General features: G+C 47.1%; 1 protein-coding gene across 4 annotated transcripts in view; it reads left to right on the forward strand.

Annotated features, from left to right (window-relative positions):
• Positions 1-26,939, forward strand: part of MYO1B (myosin IB) — a 1,142,119-nt gene that overhangs the window by 960,602 nt on the left and 154,578 nt on the right. For 2 of the 4 annotated variants that reach the window (XM_069615681.1, XM_069615683.1), the window contains one exon: positions 23,523-23,609. The exons of the other annotated variants lie outside the window; for them this stretch is intronic. In XM_069615681.1, coding sequence (XP_069471782.1) covers positions 23,523-23,609 — 87 coding nt within the window. The remainder of the gene's footprint in view (positions 1-23,522; positions 23,610-26,939) is intronic. 4 annotated transcript variants of the gene reach the window in all.

A 26,939-nucleotide genomic window follows, 5' to 3' on the forward strand; every position in this document is an offset into this window, starting at 1 on the left:
CTTCGGTCATTTTAATATTTATCATTCTCTCACCGAACCAACGCCTAAGATTGCTGAAGACGACTGCAGATTCCGGCGGCTGGTGTTCCGGTCGACCGGGAGAGTGGGGGCCTGGGGTTCTGATTCTTTTGTAGAATGCATTTCAAATGGATTGTGTCCTCCAACGCATTCCACATCTTTGACATATAATGTCCACCGCTGTGCACTTCGGAAACTTTTTCGGCAGAGGGCGTCCTGCGTCAATGGCATCTGCTCAATGTCCCTCGAGGGCCTCCATCGTGGACGACATCACAGTATGTTATAAGTAGGACGCATGGCGCCTGTAGCCTCAGTTCTATTTTTTCAACGAACGTGTTAACTTCGTGAGACTCGGCGCACCTCGTGTGTTTTCTTCATTGAAGATGTCTTTCTCATCGTCCCCTCCGACTATGCGGTCCGGCTTCAAGAACTGCTGGAACTGCAAGTCTTAAGATGTCGCTCACCGAACCCCACCGCATTTGTTTGTGGTGCCTGAGTGAGTCGCACGGCAACGAACACTGCTCGAAATGCCAGTCGCTGACCGACAAGGCCTTGCGGGAGCGGAAGCTCCAGGTAGGTAGGGGCTCTAAGCGTGTTAAGTCCCGGACTGCCAAGTCCAAGGGGGTTTCCACCAATGACTCGAGGGGCAACTCTCCACGTCGGAAGGATTCTCGGTCCCTGAGTGGTTCCCGCCACTCGTCTTCCTCATCCCGGCACTCCAGGAAGCACAGTCACTGGTCGCCTTCCCTGTCCTCCTTGGAGGATGGTGCCTCGAGGAAGGTTTCGTGCCCTACGAAGTCCTCAACTCTGGAGGAATAGGCAGCGTTTCGAAAATCCATGAATTTTTCAATCGCAGGACACAGGTCCGGTCGTGCCTTCTTACAAAGCCGGCCAGGATCGGTCTCATTCCGTGGTTCACACGCTTTTGGGCTCGGGTTTGCGACACAACTCGCATCAGGAGCCGTCGAGTCCCGTACGGACAAGGAATCAAAAGGTCACAAGAGAAGTGTCTCTAGGCCTCGGTCCTCGTCTCCAGCAAGACCGCAGCAACGTATAGAGGGCTCGGGCCGGCGTCGGCTCATTCGGCGCCATGTCAGTCTGATTCAGACATCGACACTTTGCCATCATATCAGCCTACGGCGCTGTCGGCACCTGTCGAAGCCTTCAGCGCTCTCGATGTCGAAGCCTTCAGCACTATCGGCGCCTTCGGGAATTTTTTTCTTGAAATTTGCCATTGGAGTACCCAGACATCGTGGATACTCCAACGAAGGCTACATCGAAGTCGGTGAGGCCCTTTTCAATCCCCTCTGGATGATATTTTGAAGAGGAGGAAATGTCTGAGGTTGAGGAACCTGGTGACCTTGCTGATGCTCCAATTTTTTCTGGGGACAGCGAGTTGGAGGAGTTGAGGCAGACCCTCCATGATGCAAGTGGACTGGACACTTCCCCGGAAGTGGAGTTTGGTAGACCTGAGCCTGGGACTCATGCAAAGTCTTCTTGTAGGGGATTTATGGCACAAGTCTGAGTATCTGGGCTGGTCTAGTCCTCCAGAAGACTTTGTGCAGGAAGAACTGACGGACCCTGTTGTGCCATTTCATTCTACCTTGCAGAAAAGGATGCAGCTGCTTGGCAGTCCCCGGAGTCTCTTCCGGTTTTGAATAAATTCTTACTAAGAAATACCGCCCTATCGTTAGTGACCCCAGCTATTTGTCTACTCACACACTCCTGAGAGTTTGGCGGTTCATGCGGCTATGGCCACCTTCGGATTGGGATGACAATTGCTTCGACAGTTGGGCCCGGAAGGTATTTTCTGCTGGGAGCATGGCCTTGAAATCGGCCAACTCCACATGTTCCTTTGGCAAGATTTTCAGACACTCTGTGGAATTGTTTCCTTGGCGGCTGAGCATATTCAAGAGGGGTAAGAAAGGGATGGTTTCCTTGCTCTCATGCAAGACGGTAAGGATGCCATGTGGGAATCCCTTCAGTCGGGTTTGGATACGGCCGACAGTGTTAGCCAATCCATGGCTGCGAGCGCAGTGATACGCAGATTTGCGTGGTTGTGGAAGTCGGGGTTTGCTCCGGATGTGCAGGCCCGTCTTCTTAACATGCTCTTTGATGGCGCACATTTATCTGGCAGCAAGGCTGACAAGAGCCTTGAGAGATTGCAGACCTCAAAAGCTGGGGCAAAGTCTTTGAGCCCCACGGTGCGTCAACCTCTGCCTTTTCATCCTAGGGGACAGCAGTGGAGGGGAGGTTCCTTTTGGTACTACTACTCCTTTGGTAGTACGAGAGGGACCGCCAGTCAAAGGGGCAAGCGGAAAAGGTACCCGTGGTGCCAGAGCCGTTCAGGCAGCTGCCTCTTTGCCTTCAGGCACTGCCGCAGCCGCTTCCAAACAGTCATGAGGCCATGTCCCATGGTTCGCCGGTTGGGGCCAGACTGTCTCACCATCTCGAAGAATGGCAGGCCATTACTTCAGATGCGTGGGTGTTGGATACCATAGCCCACGGCTACGGTCTTCCCTTCCTTCAGCGGCCTCACGACAGTCCACCGGGGAAACACTCTTCGAAACCTCCGGATCCACTCCTTGCCCAGGAAATATTGTCAATGCTGGAGAAAGGTGCTATAGAGCTGGTGCCTGTAGCGGAGAGAAACAAGGGATGGTATTCCCCTTATTTTTTGATCCCAAAGAAAGAATGGGGATTGAAACCCATCATGGACTTGCATTGGTTGAACAAACTTCTCAGGAAGGACAAGTCCAAGATGGTCACTCTTTCTCAAGTCCTCCAGGCCCTTCAACTTCAGGATTGGTGGGTTCTTTGGACCACAAGGATGCTTACTTTCATGCGCCGATCCACCTCGCACACAGGAAGTACCTGAGGTTTACGGCTGGTGACTCACACTTTCAGTTTCAGGTCCTGCCGTTCGGATTGACCTCCGCCCGAGGGTCTTCACTAAGCTCATGGTGGTGGTGGCAGCGTACCTCAGGCGAGGGGGGGGGATTCGCGTCTAACCCTACCTGGACAACTGGTTGATCCGGGCGTGCTCTCCCAAGCTAGCTCTGGATCATCTCGATGTCACCTGCCGCACCCTCCACAGGCTGGGCTTCTCCCTGAATTTCAAGACGTTGCACCTGACCCCATCCCAACAGCTCCAGTACCTCGAAGCTGCGGTGGATACGTCCTTGGAGAAGTGTTCACCTCCCAAGGTAAGAGCTCATCACATTGTGCAGATGGTGGACAAGTTTCAACTTGCCCAGAGTCTCCCTGCTTTCGAATTCTTAAGGTTGCTCAGCCTCATGGCTTCCTGCATTTTTCTGGTGCCCGAGGCCAGGCTCCAGATGAGATCCCTGCAATGGGTCCTCAAGATGCACTGGTCTCAGTTCTCCAGCAAGATGACGGATCCTGTTCATATCCCACGCTCGGTCTCCCAGGACCTTCTGTGGTGGGTGAACGAAGGGAACCTGATGAAGGGGGAACCGTTTTGGCAACCGTGGCCAGAGGTGAGTGTAGTGACAGGCACTTCCTTCACAGGATGAGGCACTCATGCCAACAACTTGACCGACATCGGTCATTGGTCTCCGTCGGAGTCCAGACTCCACATCAATCTGTTAGAGCTGCGAGCCATCAGGCTAGCCCTGAAGGCTTTTCTGCCCTCTGTACGGGAGGGAGAGTGTCCTGGTCACGATGAACACCACAGTGGCCATGCATTACCTCACCAAAAAAGGGGGGCAGGGTCACTCCCGTTGTGGAGAGAGACAATGCAGCTTTGGTTCTGGGCCATCCAACAGGAAATTTCGATCTCGGCAGTTTTTCTGGCCGGAGATGAAAATGGGGCGGCGGACGCTCTGAGCAGGAAGAGCACGGTCTCTCACGAATGGGAGTTGGCTCAGGATTTCCTTCAGGAGATCTTCGCCCTTTGGGGAACCCCGCAAGTGGATCTCTTCGCCACCAGTGTCAACCGAAAGTGTGAGAGATTCTGCTCAATGGAATTTCCTCCAAGAGGAGCCTTAGGAGATGCGTTTGTGGTGGATTGGTCATTTCCACTTCTGTATGCGTTTCCTCCAGTCCACGTCATTCCTCAAGTGTTGCAGAGGTTACGGAGGTTTGGTTCCCACATGATCCTCATTGCTCCGGATTGGGCCCGGAGAGCGTGGTACCCGGACCTTCTGGAAATGTCCATCTGCCCTCCACGCTGTCTTCCCCACCGAGAGGATCTGCTCTCGTGTGAGGGGGGGTGGTGTGGGGGTTGTTTCAGGTTCTCCATCCAGAGGTCAAGACTCTCATCCTTCACGCTTAGTATCTGAAAGTATGAGGTATAAGGATTGGGACCTCCCGGATGACGTGATGAAGGTGTTGCTTTCGGCCAGCCGGCCCGCAACAAAATCCCTGTATCGTTGACATAAGTTCTACAACTGGTGCAGGGATCACAATGTTGATCCTTTTCAGTGCTCCATTCCTATGGTTTTGTATTTCTTGCTTTCTTCGGCCCTACATTGGCCTCCAAGTGGGTACCATTAAAGGTTACCTGGCAGCGCTGTGTATCTTTAAGTGCTCGTATGAAGAATGTTCTTACTTTAAGATTCCTTTGATTTCTCAGTTTCTTAAAGGACGGACTAATATATTCCTGCCGTCCCCTTTCCAGGTGCTGGTTTGGGATTTGAATTTGGTTTTGAGATTTCTCATGGGTTCTCTGTTTGAACCTTTGCACTCTTGTCCTTTAAGATTACTGTCCTTCAAGACTGTGTTCTTGGTTGCAGTTACTTCCGCTCGCAGAGTGAGTGAATTGCAGGCACTTTCAGGTAAGCCACCCTATGCTGTTTTTCACAAGGACAGGGTTGTACTGCGGGTACGTCCTTCTTTTCTACCTAAGGTAGTCTCTGAATATCATTTGAGTCAAAAGGTGGTTGTTCCATCTTTCTACCCTCCTCCTCATCCTGGTAAGGAAGAGGAGCGTCTCCATCAGTTAGATCCTAGGAGAGCTCTTGGCTTTTACATTTCTAGGATGTCCAGGGTCAGAGTGGACAATTAACTCTTTGTAGGATATGATGGACACCGATTGGGCCAGGCTGTTACCAAACAGACCTTGTCCAGGTGGATTATCCTTACCATTACGGAGTGTTACCGGTTGGCAGGTAAAGACTCTCCTGAAGGGTTGAGAGCTCATTCAAGGTGCGTAGCTACTTCCACCGCCATCCAGCGGGGTGTTCCTATTCGGAATATTTGTGATGCCGCTACTTGGGCTTCAATCCATACATTTGTAAAACATTATTCCCTAGATACAATCCAGGGTCAGGATATGGCCTTTGGGAAGGCGGTTCTTTATTCCGCAATCTAATTGGGTATTCTAAATTATTTTCCCTCCTCCATTTACTGGTACTGCTTTGGGAACTGCTTTGGGAGTCTGTCAAAGGTGGGAAATGCGTTGGAGGACACAATCCTTTCGAAGAACAAGTTACTTACCAACTGGTAATGTTCTTTTGACTGGAAGTTCCTCCAATGCATTCCACTTCGCCCTCCCAGCCTGCCCCTCAGGATAATTTCCTATGCGATTGCAGCTTCCGTTTCCACAAGGCTAAGTGCAGTCCAGCAGGCATCAGAATGGTGCCACACGTTCTGGGGGAAAAAACTTAAACTGAGGCTACGGGCGCCGTGTGTCCTATTTATAACATCCTGTGACGTTGTCCTCGACGGAGGCCCTCGAGGGACATGGACCAGACGCAGGACGCCCTATGTCGAAAAAGTCTCCGAAGTGCACAGCTGTGGACATTACATGTCAAAGATATGGAATGCGTTGGAGGAACATCCAGTCGAAAGAACATTAACAGTTGGTAAGTAACTTGTTCTTCCTTCTCCCCTCTCTTTCCCTGTTGGTTTTGCTGTCGCTTTTAACCTGAGCTATGGACAGGACGCCTTTTAAATGTTTCCCTTCTTGCAACAGCAAATATGCCTGGAAAGACACACATTGGAGGTGTAATGTGTACCTCGAGATCATAACGAGCAGTCCTGTCGACTTTTACATCCGAAGATGTTAAAAGATCGACGGACGAAACAGTGGGCGGCCTACGCGATGCAACAGGTCAAGTGTAGGTACCCCGTTGGCTCAGGCGCCTCGAGTGACGAGGAGCAAGCGACAACCATGGTTCCGATCCAGAGGACATTGACCTATCCACGGAACAAGATGGGCGTCCCCGGCAGGCAGGCCACCGGTTCTGCTATGGGGAAGGTACACCCCGGCGACACGGACACACAAACATCACAGAAAGGAAAACGCTCAACCCCCAGAGCCCTTTTTCCCCCTCCAGACCACTCTGGGTCATCCTTATGGACCAGGGACAGGTTTTAGGGGTACATGAATAAACTCTCCAAGTTTGTGGACTCTGAAAAATGTATCACCCCTAAAAGGTCAAGAGAGGAAGACTACTACCCTACTATGTCCAAACTTCAAAAGACCTCCAGCCACACTCCTCATGATGAGGAGGTGTTTGAAATAACAGAGCCAGAGGAGATCCCTCAGGACCCTTATGATCAGGGAGAGGATCCTTTTGATGAATCTACAAACCAGTCCCCAGATTGGGGTGATGATCAGCCAGTGCGTGAGGCACCATGGCTGTCAACGTCCACTACCCCTGATCCAAACACACTGTGCATAGATCCTCCCTCCTCACCTCCTAAAACACAAGCCTCTCCCATCGATGACCAGATGGCATTCAATGCTATGCTTAAGAAATCAGCTGAACACTTTTGCCACTCAAGAGGCGGTACAAAACACTGACTTCATAGAGGATATTTTGAAAGTAAAACCACCCTCAAGTCAGGCGATATCTCTGTTAAACTCTATCAAATGGCGCATCGCCCCCTCTTTGTTGACTCCATCGCAAATGAGCCGCTGACCCACAAGTCGAGGAACTCTTTCGTCCCTCGTCTGCAGGTCCACTTTATATCCAGGGACATTCCACTCGCGATTCCTCAGTGGTGACAACTAGGAAGAGAGCAGGAGTACCCTTTTCTACGGCCAAGGCACCACCGGACAAGGGTTGCAAGAAGTTGTATGCTCTGGATGAAGTGCATTACAACAGCAGCACCCTACTCCACCAGGATAGCTAACACCACATTGTTGGCTAGTTACAGCGACGTCAAGTGGAATTTGCTCCAAGAGGGCCTGCAGGAAGTCCCAGAGCCAACACGATCCTGGCCCAAGGTACCTTGCTAAAAAGGCACGCTTGGTTAAATTCGGGATTTAAACCTGAAACCCAGGAATCCCTCATTAACAAGCCGGTAGAGTAGAAGAAACTAACCTGTTTGGAAAGGCGGTGGATGAGGCTTTAAAGACTGCAAAAAAGGAACATGAAACCTTAGTCACTAAACCAGATAACAGAGGCCCTATCAGTTGCGAAGGGGTAGCTCTCGCCGCTCCTTTTGGGGACAATCTTTCCCAGGTTCCCCCCACAATCAGTACAGAATGGGAAATACATCATGGTCCTCGGGACAGGGGGCAGCTGCCAATACCAGCCAAGAGGACAGCACCGTGGCAAAGGAAGGGGTAGAAGCACCACCCCAAGGGGCTCCCTAGCCTCAAATAAAAAATTACTGGGTATGGATAACCTCATTCTTCCATGCATGGGAGGGAATTGCCAGTGTGTGCTCAAGACCGTCACCCACGGTTAATGTATCGAGTTCAGCCGACCACCTCGATACCAGCCACCAGCGTCCAGACGCTTATCACGATAACATCTGGAGATCCTACTACCAGAGGTAGAGATCCTGCAAGAAAAGTGCGCGATCCAAGTCCTCCCCTTTTATAGAGATAAAAGGTTATTTATTCAGTCTACTTCCTTGTACCCAAAAAGGATCTCACGATGCGCCCTGTGCTAGACTTGCACCTAGCGAAACAATGTGTCAACACTGCAAGAGGTAATCCATTGGACATGAAAGATGCATACTTTCATATTTTAATGTTGCCAGCGCACAGAAAATACCTAAGGTTCATGATAGAGGACAAGCACCATCAGTTAAAAGGTCCTTCTCTTCGGCATTGCCTCAAACCCAAGGGTATTTACAAAGGTGCTGGTGGTAGTAGCGGCTTCCCTGTGCAGGCAGTCCATGCCAGTCTATCCTTACCTCGACGACTGGTTAATAATGGGGGATTTGTACAGAACATGTCTATGAAACACCCAAAAGATCTACTCTGCAGTCTAGGATTTTCAATAACCTGGAAGAAGTTCAGCCTAGACCCCAGTCAAGTCAAACAATTTCTGGGGGCTCTAATTCAGACAGAAGATGACCTTATCTTCCCCTCCAATGAGAGGGTTCAAAACATGCTGTTCCAAATCCCTCACTATGTACCCAGTCGCAAGGTGACTGTACGCAAATCCATGAGACGGTTATGATGATGGCCTCCTGCATTTACTTAGTCCCACACGCACGTTTGCGCATGTGCCCCTTGCAAGAGTGGCTCAACAGCCTATGGTGTCAGGCTAGCGGACAATGGGACGATCTAGTGGTTGTCTCGGCAGCCCTTGCTCTCTCTCGGCATTGGTAGTCAAGGGAAAAACTTCTTGAAGGGCAAAACCTTCACCACCCCCGCTGTAGAAGCCACTCTCACTACGGGCGCATCTCTGACTGGGTGGGTGGGGGGGGGTGGCTCACCTCCATCACACGGCACACAGCGTTTGGTCCCCAGCAGTAGCATCCAACCACATAAACCTGTTGGAGTTCTTTGCAGTGTTCAAGGCCCCAAAAGCTTTTCAGACACAACTACAGGGGAATATTGGTCCTCACAGACAGCACCACGGCCATATATTACCTGAACAAACAGGAGTGCGGGGGGGGGCACACTCTCCAGGGCTATCTAAATGGTCCAAGAACATTTGGAAGTTGGCTCTCAAACATGAGATGTTCCTCCTGTGTCAACACATTCCAGGGGAACTCAATCTTCTGGCAGACATGCTCAGCAGAGACTTCCCTCTACCCACAAAGTAGGAATGGCAACTACACAAAGACATTGTCTCGAACATCTTTGCAGAATGGGGCTTCCCAGAGATCAACTTGTTTGCAACTCTAGAAAATGCACAATGCCAAGATTACGCCTCCAGGTACCCCCAAACCGCTCCAAGGTGAACGGTCTCTGCATAGAATGGTCAGGGAAATTTGTCTACGCTATCCCACCCCCTCCCCGTCCCCCCAACTCCGCTACTCAACAAGATAGTGCACAAGATGCACCAATAACAATGATTCTGGTGGTGGCCCTTATGTGGGCCCGCCATCCCTGGATCTCCCATCTGATGGTGATGCCAATCTCTCCTCCGATTAAGCTACTTTGCCCATACAACATGCTCTCACAAGACAAGGGGGAAACACTACATCCTTGCCCGCAAACTCTGTTTAGCGGTCTGGCTCCTGAAGTCCTAGACTTCAGGCGCCTCCACTTCCTCAGATGTGCATGGACATTCTTAAAGAGGCTAGAAAGCCGAACACCAGACATTGCTATACATAACGCTTCGTTATCTGGTGCCATTCTAAGAGCATCAATCCTATAGACTGCTCTCCAACACATATTCTCTTATACCTGACTCATCTACTGGACTCAGGTCTGGTTTTTAATTCCCTGAAAGTCCACTTAGCTGCACTTTCAGCATACAATACGTCCCAAAACGTGGTGGTGTGGTGGAAGATCCTAGAGATTAGGGCATTTATGGAAGGGGTGAAAAGACTTCATCCCTCAATTTCAAACCCAGCTCCCGGATGGGACCTAAATGTGGTACTAACTAGACTAATGGGATCTCCCTTTGAACCTATGCATAAGGCTAGCCTTAAAGCACTCGCAAGACCGCCTTCCTAGTGGCAGTCACTTCAATAAGAACAGTCAGTGAATTACAGGCCCTTTCAGTTCAAGACCCATTTGTCACAATTCACAAAGATAAGGTGCTTTTGGACACTCACCCTAGGTTTGCGCCTAAATTCATTTAAAAGTTCCATATGAACCAATTAATAGAACTACCCACCTTCTTCCAGAACCCCACTAATATGGCAAGAAAGAAGCCTACACACACTCGATGTGCGCAGGGCAGTTATATATTATCTGGAAAAGACAAGACTACTAAGAAAGACAGATCAGTTTTTCGCTTCAGTGGCCGCTGGTTGAGAAGGGGACCCTGTCTCCAAGTCGGCCATCTCAAAGTGGAATGTAAACGGCATCACACTCTGCTCCACTCTTGACAAGAGAGATCTGCCCTTCAAGCCTAGAGCACACTCTACTCTGGTCACTGGGGCGTCCATAGCATTCATTGCAAATGTTCCCCTCAAATCCATTTGCAAAGCAGCAACCTGGAGTTCTATACACACCTTTACAAAACACTACTGCCTAGATGCTCACTCTAGGCATGATTCTCAGGTGGGACAAGCAGTACTAAGACATCTCATTACTACTTTTCCTTCTCACACCCCACCTCCAACTCTGGGTACTGCTCGCTAGTCTATGCACAGCATGTGACTCTAAGCAGATTCACAAGCATCAGAAGACATGCTTTACTCACCTTAATAGCATATCTCTCTCTCGCTCTCTCTCCTCACTCACGTTAGTCATAAGGCTCCCTCACGGCAGAAAAAACACAACGAGAGGGACCCCGACGCGTGAAGGATTCTGGGTACACTACACGTCACGTTAGGGATATTGTTACAAGCACGCCCATGTCGACGTCCCCTTTCGATCCTCGGAAGACAAGATGCAACACTCTGCGATTACTACTAGATGTCAGACTATATGCACAGCATGTGAATCTAAGCGGATACAATAATCAGAAATGCTATTACGGTGAGTAATGCATGTCATATATATATTTCTGAGGCTTGTGGATCTGCTTAGATCACATGCAATGCATAGGCCGACATCAAGTGGTAGCCGAGAGTATTACATTTTTTGTTTTCGAGACTTGAAAGGGGACGTCGACAGGGCCTGCCAGTAATACTATCCCTAGTGTGACGTCCACTGTACTCGTGGTCCTTCACGCGTCAAGGTCCCTCAGATTGTTTTTTCCACAATCATAGTCGGACGCATGTCTCAGTGTTCCTTCTTCTGGTTGACGCCATTACTTATGCAAAGTTTAAAGTTAGAATTTTGTTCTGTCCTTTCGACGGCTGTATACCGCATGACCTCTGGCAATAGCTTTCAAGGGCAAAATCATTTGTCGGCGACGACGACTCTCGTCTCGACTAACTTTGTCTGCAGCCTACTTAGGCCCTGCACAGTAGGGAGGGTGAGGAGAGGTGATCATTCATCTCATTTAGAGAATGCCTATTCCCCTATACTTGCTTTTATTTCGCCAGGCTGCCACCTTTCCATACTATGAAAAATACACCATTTAAATTCTGTCCTTCCTGTAACAGGAAGTTTGCCAGGAAGGATTTACACCGAGTGCGTAACCTTTGCCTCCCTAGGGATCACTCCCAAAAACAATGCAAGTCCTGCATACTGTTTCGGCCCAAAACTTTAAACAACCGGAAAACTAAATGCTGGGCCCACCAAACCATGCTAGCCGTGGCCTCCATGGACGTCGAGGAAGCCTCCAGCGATGGTAGCATTGGCGTCCCACATGACGCTGAGGGCGATCGGGACCTGATGGATTCCCGCATGCGAGCCCCCGACTCCAACAGGCCGGCAGGCGGTTCTGCTATGGAGACGAAACCCAGCGGCTCAGGCACTCTCACTGCATGCCCACACTAAACACACACCCCACGGCTGACAGTCCACCGTGTTGTCGACCGATAAGCCACACGCAGTGTCAAAAGGAAGGTCTGAAAAATACCAGTCCTCTGGGCCATCTCATTCATGATCGCCACATGACCGGTCCCTGAAACAGACGCCAAAGTCAGTTTCCAACACCGTGAGCAAATCGGAAAGTCCTCTGGTTCCGGCGACCATGCATCAATGGTCCCTGCGAAAAAAAGAAAAAAAAAGATTAGTGAACTCATTAAACAACCCGTCTGACAACCCTCCTTAAAGCGAGGACCTTGAAAAACTCAATCTTTGACGCCTCTACCCTCAAGGTAAGGAATACTCTGTCCCTAGGGACACCCTTTCAGAAGCAATGGACCACAAAAAGCCCCCTGCTCCACAGCCTTTACCTGCACCTGTTCCCACAGTGTTACCAAGCTCCTCCCAAATAGGGTTATGAGGAGGATGTCTAGTTTTGTTGATTTCTTTTTTTTTTTTTTAGATCAACACCAAGAGCAATTTACAAACCTCCAGGGGCCCATTCAAGGCGGTGTAGCGAACTAGCAGCCGACGCCAAAGGAGCCAGCTTGGACCTAACACCAACTAGAACATCTACATATCAGGACATATCTGTTAATATATACTATCATTACACTCAAAGTTCCCTAGACGCTGGCTCATTAGCAGATCAAGGAGACATGGAAGATACAGATCAATACTATGACGACGATGTATACATCATCCAATCCCCAGACTATACTGATCAACCAGTGGCTGATTCCCCTGGGAACAACCAGCTGCAGTACAATGATCTGCTTTTAAAGGCGGCCGAACACTTTAAAAATGATACCCAGGAGGCACAAGTCAATAAAGACTTTGTAGAAACCATGTTCTGGGGTTAGAGATCTGCAGCACAGAACATTGCACTGCTCCAATCTGTCCAAAGGTGCAGTCTGCCTTCTCTACTTACCCCCAAAAGGGCAGTCAACCCGCACATTGAGAACATGCTTAGACCAGCCCCATCAGACCCATTGTACATTAGGGGGCTGCTAAAGCTTGACTCTTTCGTAGTGACCACCACAAGGAAGAGAACGGGCACACCTTCAGCCTCTACCGAAACCCCTCCCGACAAGGAGAGCAAAAAGATTTACACCCTAGGCGTGAAAGTAGCTTCCGCAGCTGCTTACCAAGTGAGGATAGTGAACAACACTATGCTACGGTTGAGTTACAATTGCCACAAGTGGGACGAGATCTCACAACAAATACTCTGCCCCAGGGCCCCTAAGAACACCGCTCTTACAAACAGTGGCTAAAGGTAGACAGGTAGCAGGCTGCATCCTAAAACATTAACTGGACACAGCAGACAATGCAGGGTGCATTGTTGCTGAAGTTACCCTCATCAAATGCCATGCATGGCTATGCCAATCAGGCTTCAAGCTTGATGCCCAAGCCACCCTTCTGAATATGCCTATCGAGCCCAACACATTATTTGGTAAAGCGGTTGAGGACTCGCTGAAGAGTGCTAAAGAGGAATATGACACCCGGAAATCCCTGGGACAACTCGCAAACAAACTCTTTGTGCAGAGAGGTGGCTCTAATAAAGCCGTTTTAGAGGACAGTACACCCGACAGTCCTTCATTAACAAGCAGGGCAGCCTGGGGTTCCTCACAGGGGCAGTCCTCCTAACAACATTTTCAAAGGGGCCACAGAAGGTCCAGAAGTAGAGGTAGATCCTCCTCCTGAAGAGGAAGCTCCAACCCACTGAAGCAATGACCACCTACTACAGGCCCCCTCCTCTCCGGTAGGAGGTCACATTTCTCATTTTACCTACGCAGGGGGGGGGGGGGGTGTCGCATCAGACAAGTGGGTACTTTCCACCATGGCGGGAGGCTATTGCATAAAGCTCATACAGACACCACCCACCAAGACAAAGACAAACGACGCAGGAGGAACAGCGCCTCCTGCTGGAAGAGGTCAAAGCACTGCTACAAAAGGACGCCATGGAAATTGTCCCGGCAAACCAGTTAATCAAGGGTGTCTATTCAGTGTACTTCCTTGTGCCGAAGAAAGACCTGACAATGCGGCCTGTCCTAGACCTGCGCCGTACAAACACTTATGTCAAACCTAAAGAATTCTGCATGACAACGCTACAAGAAGTAATCCCACTTCTAAAACCGGGGGATTACATGGCAACCTTGGACATGCAAGATGCATACTTTCACATTTCAATGTTCCCAGCACACCTAAAATTCCTGCACTTCAAAATAGCGAATCAACACTACCAGTTCCAGGTGTTCCCCTTCGGCATAGCCTCCGCTCCAAGGGTATTCACCAAACTACTAATGATAGTGGCGGTGCACCTACGCAGGGAATCAATACCAGTGTACCCTTATCTGGATGACTGGCTGATAACAGAGGAATCCCTTCGAGATTGCAAGCAGCATACCTAATGAATAATCAATCTCCTGTTCCAACTGGGATTCTCAATCAACGAGAAAAAAATCAAGTCTCGTTCCAAGCAGAGCCAAACAGTTCTTATGAGCTATCATGGACAGGAGAAACGAAAGAGTACAAAACATACTGCTGTGAATACCTCAGTATCTAGCCAGTCGCCAAATACCCATACACAAAGCAATGCGCTTGATCGGGATGGTGGTTTTATTAATTTTCCTGGTCCCACGTGCACAGTTGCGCATCTGCCCAATGCAAGAGTGGTTAGCCAAACAGGGGTCACAGGCAAGCGGTCAGTGCGACGATCTAGTGGTTGTTTTCGCTAACCCTAGTTTAAGTGCTACTGTGGTGGGCAAAGCTGTCAAAGGGAAAACCATTTCCCAACCCTACATTGGAAGCGATTGTTACAACAGACTCATCACTCTCCGGAGGGAGATTCCATTACCTTCGCCACACAGCGCATGGCCTGTAGATACAGATCACAACCAAAATCACATTAACTTGTTTGAGTTGCTAGCAGTGTTCAAAGCCCCCACAATCCTTTCAAGTGCATCGAACAGATCAAACAGTACAAGTCCTCACAGATAGCACCACTGCCATGTTTTACATAAATAAGCATGGTGGCGCACACACTCTCCAAGTCTGTCCAGGCTAGCCGAAATAATGTGGAAGTAGGCACTCAAGCGAAACATGTTCCTAGTGTCAACACGTTCCAGAGGAACTCAATTCTCTAGCAGACTAGCTAAACAGAGATCCCCCTACCCGATGAGCATGTGTGGCAGCTCAGCAGAAACATTTTAGACAATAACTTTCCCTCTGGGGCTATCCTCCTTTGGACTTGTTCACCACAAGCCTAAACACACAATGCCCAGACTTCACATCCATGTTTCCCCAACCCAGATCCAAGGGGAACGCCCTGTGGGTGAGCTGGTCAGGGAAATTTGCTTACGGTTCACCCTCCCTCCCCCGCCCCCACACCCCTGCTCCCCCAACACCTCATCTGAGCAGGATAGTGCACAAGATGCATCAGAAACGAGTAATACTAATCCTGGTTGCTCCTATGTGGGCGAGACAACCTTGGTTTCAGCATCTGTGCTAACTGGCGATGTGCGAACCAATCAAGCTCCCGTGTCCCTTCAACATGCTCACCCAACACTGGGGGACAACATTACACCCACATCCTCAATCTATGAACTTGGCAGCTTGGCTCCTGAAGTCATAAAATTTGGTCATTTAAAACTACCTCAAAGGTGTATGGAAATTCTCAGAGGCACGTAAACCAAACACCAGACACAGTTACTTTAACGAATGTAAAAGTTTGCAATATGGTGCCAGTCAAATTGTATAAACCCGATCGAATGTACCCCATCACACATTCTTCATTACATGCTCCACTTATAGACTTTGGCCTAGTATTCAACTCCATCAAGGTTCACCTAGCAGCTCTATCCGCGTACACCACTTCTCAAAGCAAGATGTCCTGATGGAAAATCCCAAATGGTTTTGAAAGGGGCAGAAAGGAAATTGAAACGGGCAAACAATAAAGCAGCAAGACAAAATTAATCAAGTCTTATTTCTTGCAAGGCATTTTTAGAGAAGCCTGCCTTCATGATTGGAGGAGTATTGGAACATTGTGAATAGCCTGCATTAGGAAAGGTAGGGACAAATATTAACTGTGAGTTGTTGCAAAAAAGCAAATGTAAAGCAATAAAAGGAGTAAGGGTGCAATGAATGAGGTGTAGAGTGAACATGGGAGGGGTTTCCAGGACAGTCAGTACTGTGCTTTTGGCAACCAACCCACATTAAAAACATTACATTAGATGATAAAAAAAACCAAAGGACTGAAGATTGATCAAAAAGGGAAGGCTCAAAGCCGGAAACATTAATACTAAAGGCTTTTAAGAAATGCAGACCCTTTCAAAAGTCTAATTCTGGAACCAGAACTATTTAATCCTATGAAGTTTGGTTGTCTTGAATAGTAAGCAGTTCCTGTCAGTCAAAAAAACCTGGAAAATGGCGCATCATTTGTCTGCATGATACCCATTCACTTAAAATAAAATCTGGCCAGCTATAATGTTTTTTTTATGGTAAGAATAAAGCTTTTTCGACATGGAGTCTCTTATAGGTTCATGTTTTGCCAGAATATGCCTTGAAGTTGATGGTATATATTGCAGAAGTTGTAATAAATCAAAAAGCATACTTGCATCGTTGCAACCAAACACCTAAGTATCTTGATGTTTGTTAGGATGTTTTGGTAAAATCCTGTCTGAGGCAAGACTTTAGAAAGCCTACCTTAGATGAACAGGGGGCCACCCCTTAGGTGTAGCCCGAACTACCGAAAGGTTTTATAGCAATGGCTGAGCAGCCAGTCTTAGTCTAGGAGGGATGAGGGCTGTAGTGAGGCATAAACTTAGTTCAAGGAAACTCTTGCACACTATTAGTTGTATGAAAATAAGCATGTATTTTAAATACACTAACGCTGGTACATTTAAGAAAAGCTAAGTACCATCACACAGTAGCATTAAACACAGAATAGTTGAATGATATGATAGGTTATGTATAACGTGATTAATACCCAGAGGTTTCTAAGCGCGGACCCGGGGATCGAACCTGTATTGCTCCGTGTCATCTTGCTTCCAAGGCAAGCACGTTGCCCCTGAGCTATCCTCTTATATCCCAAAGGATATACTTTAGAACGGTTATAAAAACGTAACACAAAGTAGCAGAATCAATCCTCTGAAACAAGTATGTAAACTTCAGGCCAACTTGTATAACTTTAGTTATCCCCTTCTTAACCAATCGTAATAAGTCCAACCCTATTTTGGGAGTGTCTCAGAGTCAGGGGGGGGCACTGAGGTTTGGAGGTCCAGTGGCGATGATCAGTGGAAGGAAAAGCAGGTAAGCAGCAAACAAGGCAGAGTCTATGAAGAGTTCTTCCAAGTTTACAGTTAAGTAGCAAGAGGTTCCTTTGGTATAACGCACAAAGGGTTGTCCACTCCAATGTAGCTCAATGTAGGCATGGGAGGGGATGCAAGTAACGGCTGAACTGCAACCCTCCGAAGCACAGGAACAAAGCACGTTCCAGGTAAGTATTGGGGCAGCAGAACAGTACCTTGTATGTGAAGAAGCTTGGGCAGCAGGACAGGCCCCCAAGGAGAGGTGACAGCAGACACCGGTTCAGGATTCTTGGCCTTGGCAACTGAAGAAAAGAACTTTCAGTAGATCTGAAGGTTGCTCTCGAGTAGTTGGCTGCCAAGCAGATCATCTTCGCCGCACTGGCTTGTTGCCTCCTTTGTCAAGGCTTGGTTAAAGGACAGTTGTCGTGTGGTAGACTTTGCTCCGGTTCTCGTCCTGGTATCGGATGAGGGGACTTTCAGGAACAGGTTCCAGAGGCTTGCCTGCAAAGTTTCAGAAACCGCACTTCGGAAGACGTTGCACCACAAAATGGTACAGGACCCCCAGCATTGGTGAATTGCGGGCCCTAGAGGTTGCAGCTCTTCCACGGTGGGCACAAAATGCAGTTAGTCGTGGGACTGATCAGGCACACTGTTAGGGTAGATTTTCATTTTTATGCACAATCTCCTCCACATGTGAGTCCCCCAGCACTTTTTGCTGGATTTATGGATTATATGGTCTGTTCCCCTGATTGAGTGGGAACCTTTTTCCACACTCACTCATTCTTTTTCCCTATCTTTTGGGATACTTTGTATTTCTTTTTATGCCTTTTGCTTAGTTATACTTTCCTCCCAAGTTTTATGGCATCTGTCCTTTTTGACTTTTGCATCACACAGCAATCTCTGCAATGTTGCTTGGAGCCCTTTGGACTTCCCTTTTTATTTTATAGGGCGGATATTTGTATCATTCCTATCTTTTATAATGCAAGATCAGCACACACCACCTTATGTGGAGTGCTGAGTGGTTAAACTGTATTCACTTTTGCACTGCTCCAGTAATGTTTTGGTTACAGTGACACGCTAACCTGAATGGCTGGTGGCAGCGGTTTTATCCTACCTACTTTTGTGCAATTGTTACTTCCAGGCTGTACTCGGAGCTACAGCGGTAGACAGAAGGGTCACCATTGACCCAAAATGGTGACTGCATTCTTTTTTTTTGACATTTCTTGTTTGCTTGTTCCTTCTTGGTGGTTCTTCTGCCGTGCTTAGTGGGGGAGGTCCTTGATTGACATTTGTCTTCAGCGGGAATCCTTCATGAATCCCACCAGTGTGTCTGTGATGGCAGGAAATGGGGGCAGGACTCTGAAACTCTGCTGTTCTTTGTCTTCTGGTGTGCCTGCCTGCCTGGAACCAGTTCCAACTGGGGGCTGTCCACCCATAATCTGAAATGTGTGCTGATTGGCTGAGCTCTGGCAAAAAAGGCATGCATCCTGAGGTTGAAGACAAGCTGACCCCTGGGACAGAAGAGGAGGAAGGGAAGAGCTGTCCACAGCCATTCCCAGATGACCAGAGATGCCCTTTGAGTAATTTCAGCAGTCTGACACTTTCTTCCAAGCATCAGAGTCCCAAAAAGGACTCTCTTCCTTAGTCTGGTGGTTCCAATCAGTCTGAAGAGGACTTGCATTTCCAGCCACCCCACGACGAGCTGTAACCTTCAAAGGCTGCAAACCGGCAATACCTTGGCCTGTGGCCACTGTGCAGTGCTTTGACTTCTGAAGATCAAATCCTCCCAAACTTTGGCAGACTCCTTCCGGACCACTCCTTGAAGTCCCCTCATCAGAGTGCTGGACCGAAATAACAGTGAGACAAATAAACCAGGCGGTAATGGTTCTTCACTGGTGCTTCCCAAAAGGTGTAAAAATCACAGAACGGAGAAGAATCTGTTGTGGATAGCCTCTTCACTCGACTGCTGATGCGAGATCCACTCAAGTGTCCCTTCTTTTGTCTGCCTGACCAAGGCTCTGTTGACACGGTCTGCTGCTGTGTTATTGTATGGATATCATGGTGCATCTGCTTTTTCACTCCTAAGGTACTGTGATACTCTTGGCAGAACTTGCCTATTGCTGCTTTGCTGCTCGTGTGTTGGAGTGCTGATACGCGTGTTTGGGAGTTTGCCTATACACGTTCGCCCAGGCCTAACACTTGTGAGCGTACAGGGAGACTTCTCCGAAGTCCCTGCCCCTTTTTCCAACAAAGATTGCTACTTGTTACAGAAGACTTCCTCTGGAACCTTGGCATTTTCTGCAGCTTGTGCCTACCAGTGTTGCCCTCCAATCTGATTCTGAGACACTCATAATTAGATATGGATGGAGGTTTAAAGTGTTAGGCTTGTGTGAAAATAATTACAAGCATTTACCTGATTTATGTTGGTTTTGTTTCATCCATTTATACCTGAAACAGATATTCTGAAAACTATTACAAAAGTGTTACTTACCTTTGAACTGCATACTGCTATTCTAAAAGTATAATCAAGGCTATTTACTTACTGTAAATAATGCATTGGTTTTTCTTTAAAGTTACTTATTGTGCGTTATAGTACTTATTTTACTTATCTCATTGTATTTTTAAAATAAACCTTTGTTTTATATAACTTTTAGTGTCAGTGTTTCTTTGGCCTATGTGTATACTCGAAGTTCTTTGTACTGCCTACAGCCCTTTCTCCCTCCTAAAATAAGCCTGGCTGTTCAGCCATAACTACCGACAAAACTTGTGGTTCAGGCCTATACTAAGCGTATACCTGTTGGTAGACTTATTTAAAACTCCCTAACACACCAGTCCAAGGTAGGAAACGGTCCGCTTCGGGGCTTCCATCGTACAAAGTTGAGGTTGGGACTGCATGGCTCTGGCGGTTGCTGGAAGTGGTGTCCTCGGATGTCCTCCTTCGGATCTTCATTCCAGTGGTCGACGGCGAGTCTCTGCTCCAAGCCCCTTGTCTTTTATGCAAGAAACTGGCTGAGCCAACCAATCCCCAGACATGCATTTATTCAAACAGGGAGGGTGGGTGGAATGGAGGGGTGGGGGGGAGACAGCCAGCTTCCCAGCACAAACTGGTTGCAGGCAGGCACCACTGCAGGACAAAGACCAGTCGAGTTTTCATGGCCTCCCCACTTCTGTTTTTCAGGCACTCGGAGAACCCTGGCAGGCCTTCCAGGGGAACCCTGCCAAAGGCAAAAGAACCACCAAGACCTCCCCCACCCAGGCAGGTAGTAGAAGGCTCAAGAAAGACCAGGTCATCTAGAACAGGGCTTAGAATGGTACAGTCACCATTTTAGGCAAATGGTGACCATAGTGTCCCTTACCGCAGCTGCGAAGGCAGCCTGCGACAGACGTGCAAAAAGGTACATTGCCACCAGCCTGACAAATGAACTTGGAACAGTATCTAAAAGTTACTGGGAAGTGAGGAAAGGGATACCATGCTTCCCCTCAGCAGTACACTTAAGGTGCGGTGTGCTGATTCTCCTGTATCTTATTTTGTCAGGACAAAGTGTCCCCATGCCCCAGTAAAAAAAAAATACATTAAAAAAAGGGGAAGCTCAAGGAGCTCCGCAGCAACACTGCACAGAAAGTGCTTTTTGCTGCAATAATAAATTGTAGATGCCAGAAAACATGGAGGAAAGCATAACTCCATTAGAAAGTATCAACGAGAGATGAAGAGTGCCCAGTGTCAAAGTAAAATAATGAAATGAGTGTGGTGAAAGGCCCGCACTCGCACAGTAGAATCAGTCCAAAAATCAAATTCAGCAAAAATGCAGGGGGGGTTTACAAAGTGGGGAGAATTTCACTGAAGAAGGACATTCTACCTTACAAAGCATAACATTCAGAGGCTTTCCAGTGCTGTCAGATTTCTTGCTTTAGATTCACAGAAGGATTTCTAGACACACTGGCCTTTCACAAATGAGTCTTCCAAATTTTCTATCTTTAGAAAAGGTTAATTGTTTCCTTTGTTTTACCTTTCTGAACCCTCACTAAATACATTGAGCTTTTTCTCGCAACTTTCTAAGGTTTTCATTGCATCTTTTTTTACTTTTTCGTTTTGATCTTTTTTGTAGTAAACGTGGCAACTTCAATTTTGGCACCCAGTGCTAATCACAATGTATTGCCTTATTGTCAGTTATCCATACAAAATAAATGTTGGTAGCCCCAACATTACACAGCAAACCAATTGAAATTATGAAAATCCTCCCAATCCTCCCAGGAATATAGATAAATACTACAGGAATGCCAAGAACATGCATTGCCACCAATTTGTTATGTTGAATTCATATGCTCTTCGGTAACCAAAGAGCAGATCTGGTGCACGTGTATTCAAGTGTACTTAAAAGAAATAATGTATGGCTTTCGAATTCGTCTCTTGAACGGAGAGGGAGGGAGATGGGGGGAGATACAGGAGACCACTTTGTTGTAAATCTATGTATGTGCAGCACTCCTCCAATATTCTACATTCAAAATGGAATCCAAAGTTACATCCTAGGGATCATTAGTTGCCCATTGCTGAGCCAAATCTTTTCTATCAAAGGGGCAAAGGCTGTCGGCAAACAATTTCATCCCCAGAGTTTATTTAGGTGCTCAATGCCTCCTCTGGCTCTTAATGTGATCTTGAGTCAGCTAGCTGTGGTAAGTAAGGGGTCTTCAACTGAAGCAGGTATATCATGCCTATTGTCCTCCCTGCCCCCCTGCCAGTGTCCTCATGTCCACCCTGCCCCCTGCCAGTGTCCTCTTGTCCACCCTGCCCCCTGCCAGTGTCCTCATGTCCCCTCTGCCAGTGTCTCCACGTCCCACCCTGCCCCCTTGCCAGAGCCTAGCCCAAGACCCACTCCCTGCACTCTGTTGTTGTCCCCTTGCCCCCACCCTTCCTTCCTTACTCCCTGTGCCCCCTCTCCATTTTCCTCCCTCTCCTTCACTTCATCCTCCCCTCCTTCCCTTTCATTCCCTCCGTCTCTAAATTTCCGGCACTACCCCATTTGCTGTCAGGCATAGTAATTCAAAGTGCCTGTCTTTGCTGCCATCTTGCCCCCCCCGCTCCACCTCTAAATATATCTTTGCACTTACTATTACCATCGGTCCCTTAACCTCGATAATAATTTCTGTCCCCCCTTTCCCCTCTTGTTTTCTCCTCCCCTCCCTCCCCAGCACTAGCTTGAATAGTCGTTGACCTTAAATGGATAGTCCCTTGTTTTGTTCCTCTCCTTATCCCTTGTCTCCTCTCTCCCCCAACCCCCCCGCCTCCTGTCTCTCTTGCACTGCAACAATTGTCATCAGGCATAGTAATGTTACTGCTAGTTTGTTCTCCTTTCTTCCTCCCTCTCCTCTCCCTTATTGCTCCATGCACTTGTACTATCTGTTATGATTGATAGTTATTTTTCACATCACTGTTTCAAGGACCTGTAAGAATGTAACTGTATTCTCCCATGTTCCCTCCCTCCTTGAAGCGCTTTGAAACACATAGTGTATAGGCGCTATACAAATAAACTATCATTGTCATGTAAGGTTACAATGCAGGCAATTTCAGAGGTAAATGCCAATTAAAGCAAGGTGTGGAACCACAGTAGTCTCAAAGAAAACACAACACATTGCATGGAAATGCTTTTGCCTAACTGGTGGCCCTGTAGTCTGGGGCCTCTTCAAGCTTGCCACACTGCACTTCAATAGTTAAGGCAAAGCCTTGTGCACTTTAGGGAGGCACGTAGCAATCTATACATTTAAAATTACATAACGTCTGCTACGACTACCTCGTTTTTGTTTTTTTTGCATTTATATTGGCAATGTGTATGTACAGTGTTTTGTAGAAAGTTGCTTTTACTACTGCAATATCTACAAGAAAGAGCTGGTACACGATACTGCTCAAACTGAAGACCGTGCTTAAAATCCCCTGAACCTTATACTAGCCTGAGATTACACATGGCTCAGACTTTAGAAAGGAAGAGCAAACTGCTAGCATTGACCATACTGCTGAGGTGAGTAATTTGTTTGCTCTTTTAACCTTGTGTTACAAAGTGTTATGATTACTGTTTTACTGATCAATTGGCAAAGGGGAAATACTGTACAGGGAAATATTTAGTGGCTAGCTGAGCAAAATAGAAATGGAAACCGTGCAGCTCTTGCTTTGATCTAACACTTTTCACAGTCAGTTAAAGGATCTTTTGCACAGCCATTAATCAATTATTTCTATTTTGTTATTTTCCAGTAACTAACCATTTTTCAGGTTTTCTTTAGCACTGATGATTTCTCATTGTGTTCAAATCATTACTTTGGTCCTAGCTGTGTTATTTTCTACAATACTCTGATTTCCCCTTACTTGAGGCGCAACTATTCTGTTTGGGAGACTCCTTTTCCGGGCATTTTTCTTTCGGCATCGGGTTGTGTCTTTATTTACTATCTGAACATTTTAGGCTCGGAGGGAATTGAGGCGCTTGAAGGAAGAGGCTAGGCGTAAGCACGCAGTTGCGGTCATTTGGTCTTACTGGCTTGGACTAAAGGTACTTCTGAACTACTCCTACATGTTTCAAAATCAGTAGTGTCTTTACCTATTAACATAGATTCTATCATTGATTGTGTGTTTTTCTGGAAATTCTAATCTCCTAAATATTCATGCACATTTGGTCATGGAACTTCTTTTCATAGTCAAGACATTGTATAATGTCGATTTAACAAGGGCACTGCAGGGTCCTTTTGTGTAAAGGGGGAGGAAACCTTGAGCATTGTGTGCATAGGTTGGTAAGGAGGAGTAATGTCTGAAGCTTGAAACTTGTTGCGCAAAGTAACAAGATATGGCACTAACATGGTCTGCTTCACAGGCCCGCTTGTTAAGCTCCCACTATGATTTACAGATAAGCTCTATACTTTTTTCACTCCACTAACAAATATAATGCTAGATTTGGAATATCACAATGTATGCATAGTTCCATGGCGAGATTGTAGCTGTTTGATCTGGTCCTTAAGGAACTGCATTGCTTTTGTTGGCCTGATTACTTCATAGAAGAAATTATTTCAATTATAAACACATTTTCGCTTGATGCACTCAACATAGAGTACATCATTCCTGTTTCAGTTCTCTATTCAGCAGTTAATAGGAATGTCGTTTTGTTTTATGCAAAGTTTGATTTTAGGTACAGTCTAGAATTAAATTGAGAATTAAAGCACAGCTGGAGTGACTGCAAAGGTAGTCTGTGCTTTTCTATTTGGCCATTCCTTGGAGTTCAAAATTCAAAACATGTAATGTCAGGACAGATAATGGATTTTCAGTGCAAAGAACTTCCATTACCTTGTTGTTTGATGCCACTATATTTAAAAACAAAACAAAAATGAGTTCAGGTATTCTTGATATGATATGATAGGTTATTTATAACGCGCTTAATACCCAGAGGTTTCTAAGTGTGGACCCAGGGATCGACCCTGTGCTTCACTGTGTCGTCCTGCTTCCAAGGCGAGCACGTGGCCACTGAGCTATCCTCCGAGACAGGGAATTACCTAATAAGCCAGTCTTTGGCTCCATCTCCTGCTCACACATCTGTATGTACAAAGGCCTCCAATGGACCAGAGCAGCAGTACTACCACTCACCAGTTTCTTGGTCCCCATTACAGCACACCTTTTCTTCAATGGAATGGGCACAAGGTAACCTACTCCTGGCAGCCCCCTCAGCTCCACCTTGGTCACAGCTATAAGATATCCATGAGAGTATGTGTCGCTACTGAAGTCCCAGGTGAACGGTAGACCTTCTTCCCAATGTATCAGCCAGAGAAAATGTGAATGCTACTCGACTGGTAAACTAAGGGAACGGAAGGTGTGAGGGGAGGAATACCACCAGGCTTTCTCCAATAATCATCATAACCCCTCGCATGCATGAGTTATCTCTGGGATTCGATGTAGAGAAGATAAAGGACACAAAACACGAGGGAAAAAGACATTTTGCCCTGAGGAAACCAAATGCAAAAGCAGGGGACTGCCAAAAGAGAACACAAGTGCCTAACCCCAGGTGGCACGAGGGGACAAGTATAGAGGGGTGGAATATACTGTAAAAGAGCAGTTATTTAGCCAGAGAGAATTTCTTCACCAGGGTTGAAAATTCCTGCGGTTCAAGGGGCATGGGAGAGTCCAAATCCAAAAGGCATTCCAAGGTCCAACAAAGTCAAAGAATATGCAATGATACCTGAAGCCTGATGTAATCCTGAGGTGTAGGTCGAGTAAACAAGTGCCAAAGATTCCCGACAGATAGAAATGCCACTCGCAGTGCAGGGAACAGCTGAGAAGAACTTGTACTGGAAACTCATGTGTTTAGCTTCCAAACATCCTGCAGCATGCATTCTATGGTGTCATGTGACTTGCCTTCTTGGACACAGGTTAACAGGAATTGCAGTCCCTTTCTGCGCGGCAGCTCCCCGGGCCGATATGGTGGACGCCACGAGAAAAGAGCTGTTTTGACACGCTGGATTGTGTGGCATTGTAGGAATTGTTGTGGAATAAACATCTCTGTGGCACACCTGACAGTATGGCATTGAACATGAATGACCTCTTTCAAAGGAGTTCTGTCAATAACACTGGATTAGCTACCTGATTCTTATCAAACAGCCATGCTGAAGAAACTGTGGATCCCAGTTCTTTGACAACGCATATATATAGCACGAACTGGTTATCACCACAAAACCCTGCCCACGCTATTTCACTTCTTGTGGACCTCCACCCACACCCTTATTGCTAACCCCAACAGACGTGGAAACAGCTAGGGAAGATGTATCCTTGTGCACAAGAAACAAAGTCCCACACACAAACCTACAGCCAGTCCTGTGTCGGAGGCAATATAGCATTTTATGAACATTCCAGCTCTGTGATCATGAAATTGCTCTTGCTCTATTCCCCAGTGTACAAGGATATGTTTGGTTACGTTATCTCCCATATTCAAAGGGCATATACTCTCCAGCAAGCATTGATGCTGTTTGGGCATATTGGTTATGTGGCACGCCTTGCTTCAACCCTACCTTTCCACTTTGGTTTTATGTGACAACATCTCCCAAATGCTCCGATGTGGGCTGTGTCTACTAATAATGAAAACAGGATAGCCCATTGCCCTTATTTAGGAATCATGGTATGCACAAGAACATCCCCAGAGCAGGTCTGCCACAACGCCAAACACAAATATTGAGCCGCTGCTGGAGTCCCTTAAGCCAATGGTGAGCCCTATAACATCGCGCAACACAGGTGCACCTCCAGAAATTGAATGCTGGTTGGAAACGGTGTCGATCTTTAGATTCAAAAGAAACCCACGCATACATGCCCAATCTTAAAAATGAGACCAAAGTCTGGGTTTACCAACTCATTAATGAACCCCCTCCCCCCTCATCTACGGTCTGAAGGACAGGACAAATGCACCCAATGCCATGTTGCATAGCAAAGTGAGATAACCATGCACCAGTTTCCGTCTGAAGCCTTTTGGTCTGGCCTTTCATGCACTCGGGTCTGCCTAGAGATGTCACTCTGCCATATGTCTGCTACAATACGCCTTCCAGTCTTCCTCTTATATGCCTGAAAATTGAAGCTATACTTACTCCAAATTTTCAGTTCCTCCAAAAACCAACATATTATGCCTGTTCTAGTCATTAGTGTTTCACCCACACACCATCCTTGACAGGGTGTAGATACCTCTGAAATCTCAATTATTTAAATAATTTGTGCTCAACATGTTTCAAAAGTTAAGTCAAGAAAACATCAACAACGAAAAATCTTTGTCACTTCCGCCTTGAAACAAACATGAACCAAATGAGAAACTTGACTCACTACAATTTAAATGTAATGCCTTTCTACAATTAAAAAT

Source organism: Ambystoma mexicanum, chromosome 9 (assembly GCF_040938575.1).
Source record: "Ambystoma mexicanum isolate Mex_15411 chromosome 9, UKY_AmexF1_1, whole genome shotgun sequence".
NCBI classification, from domain to species: domain Eukaryota; kingdom Metazoa; phylum Chordata; class Amphibia; order Caudata; family Ambystomatidae; genus Ambystoma; species Ambystoma mexicanum.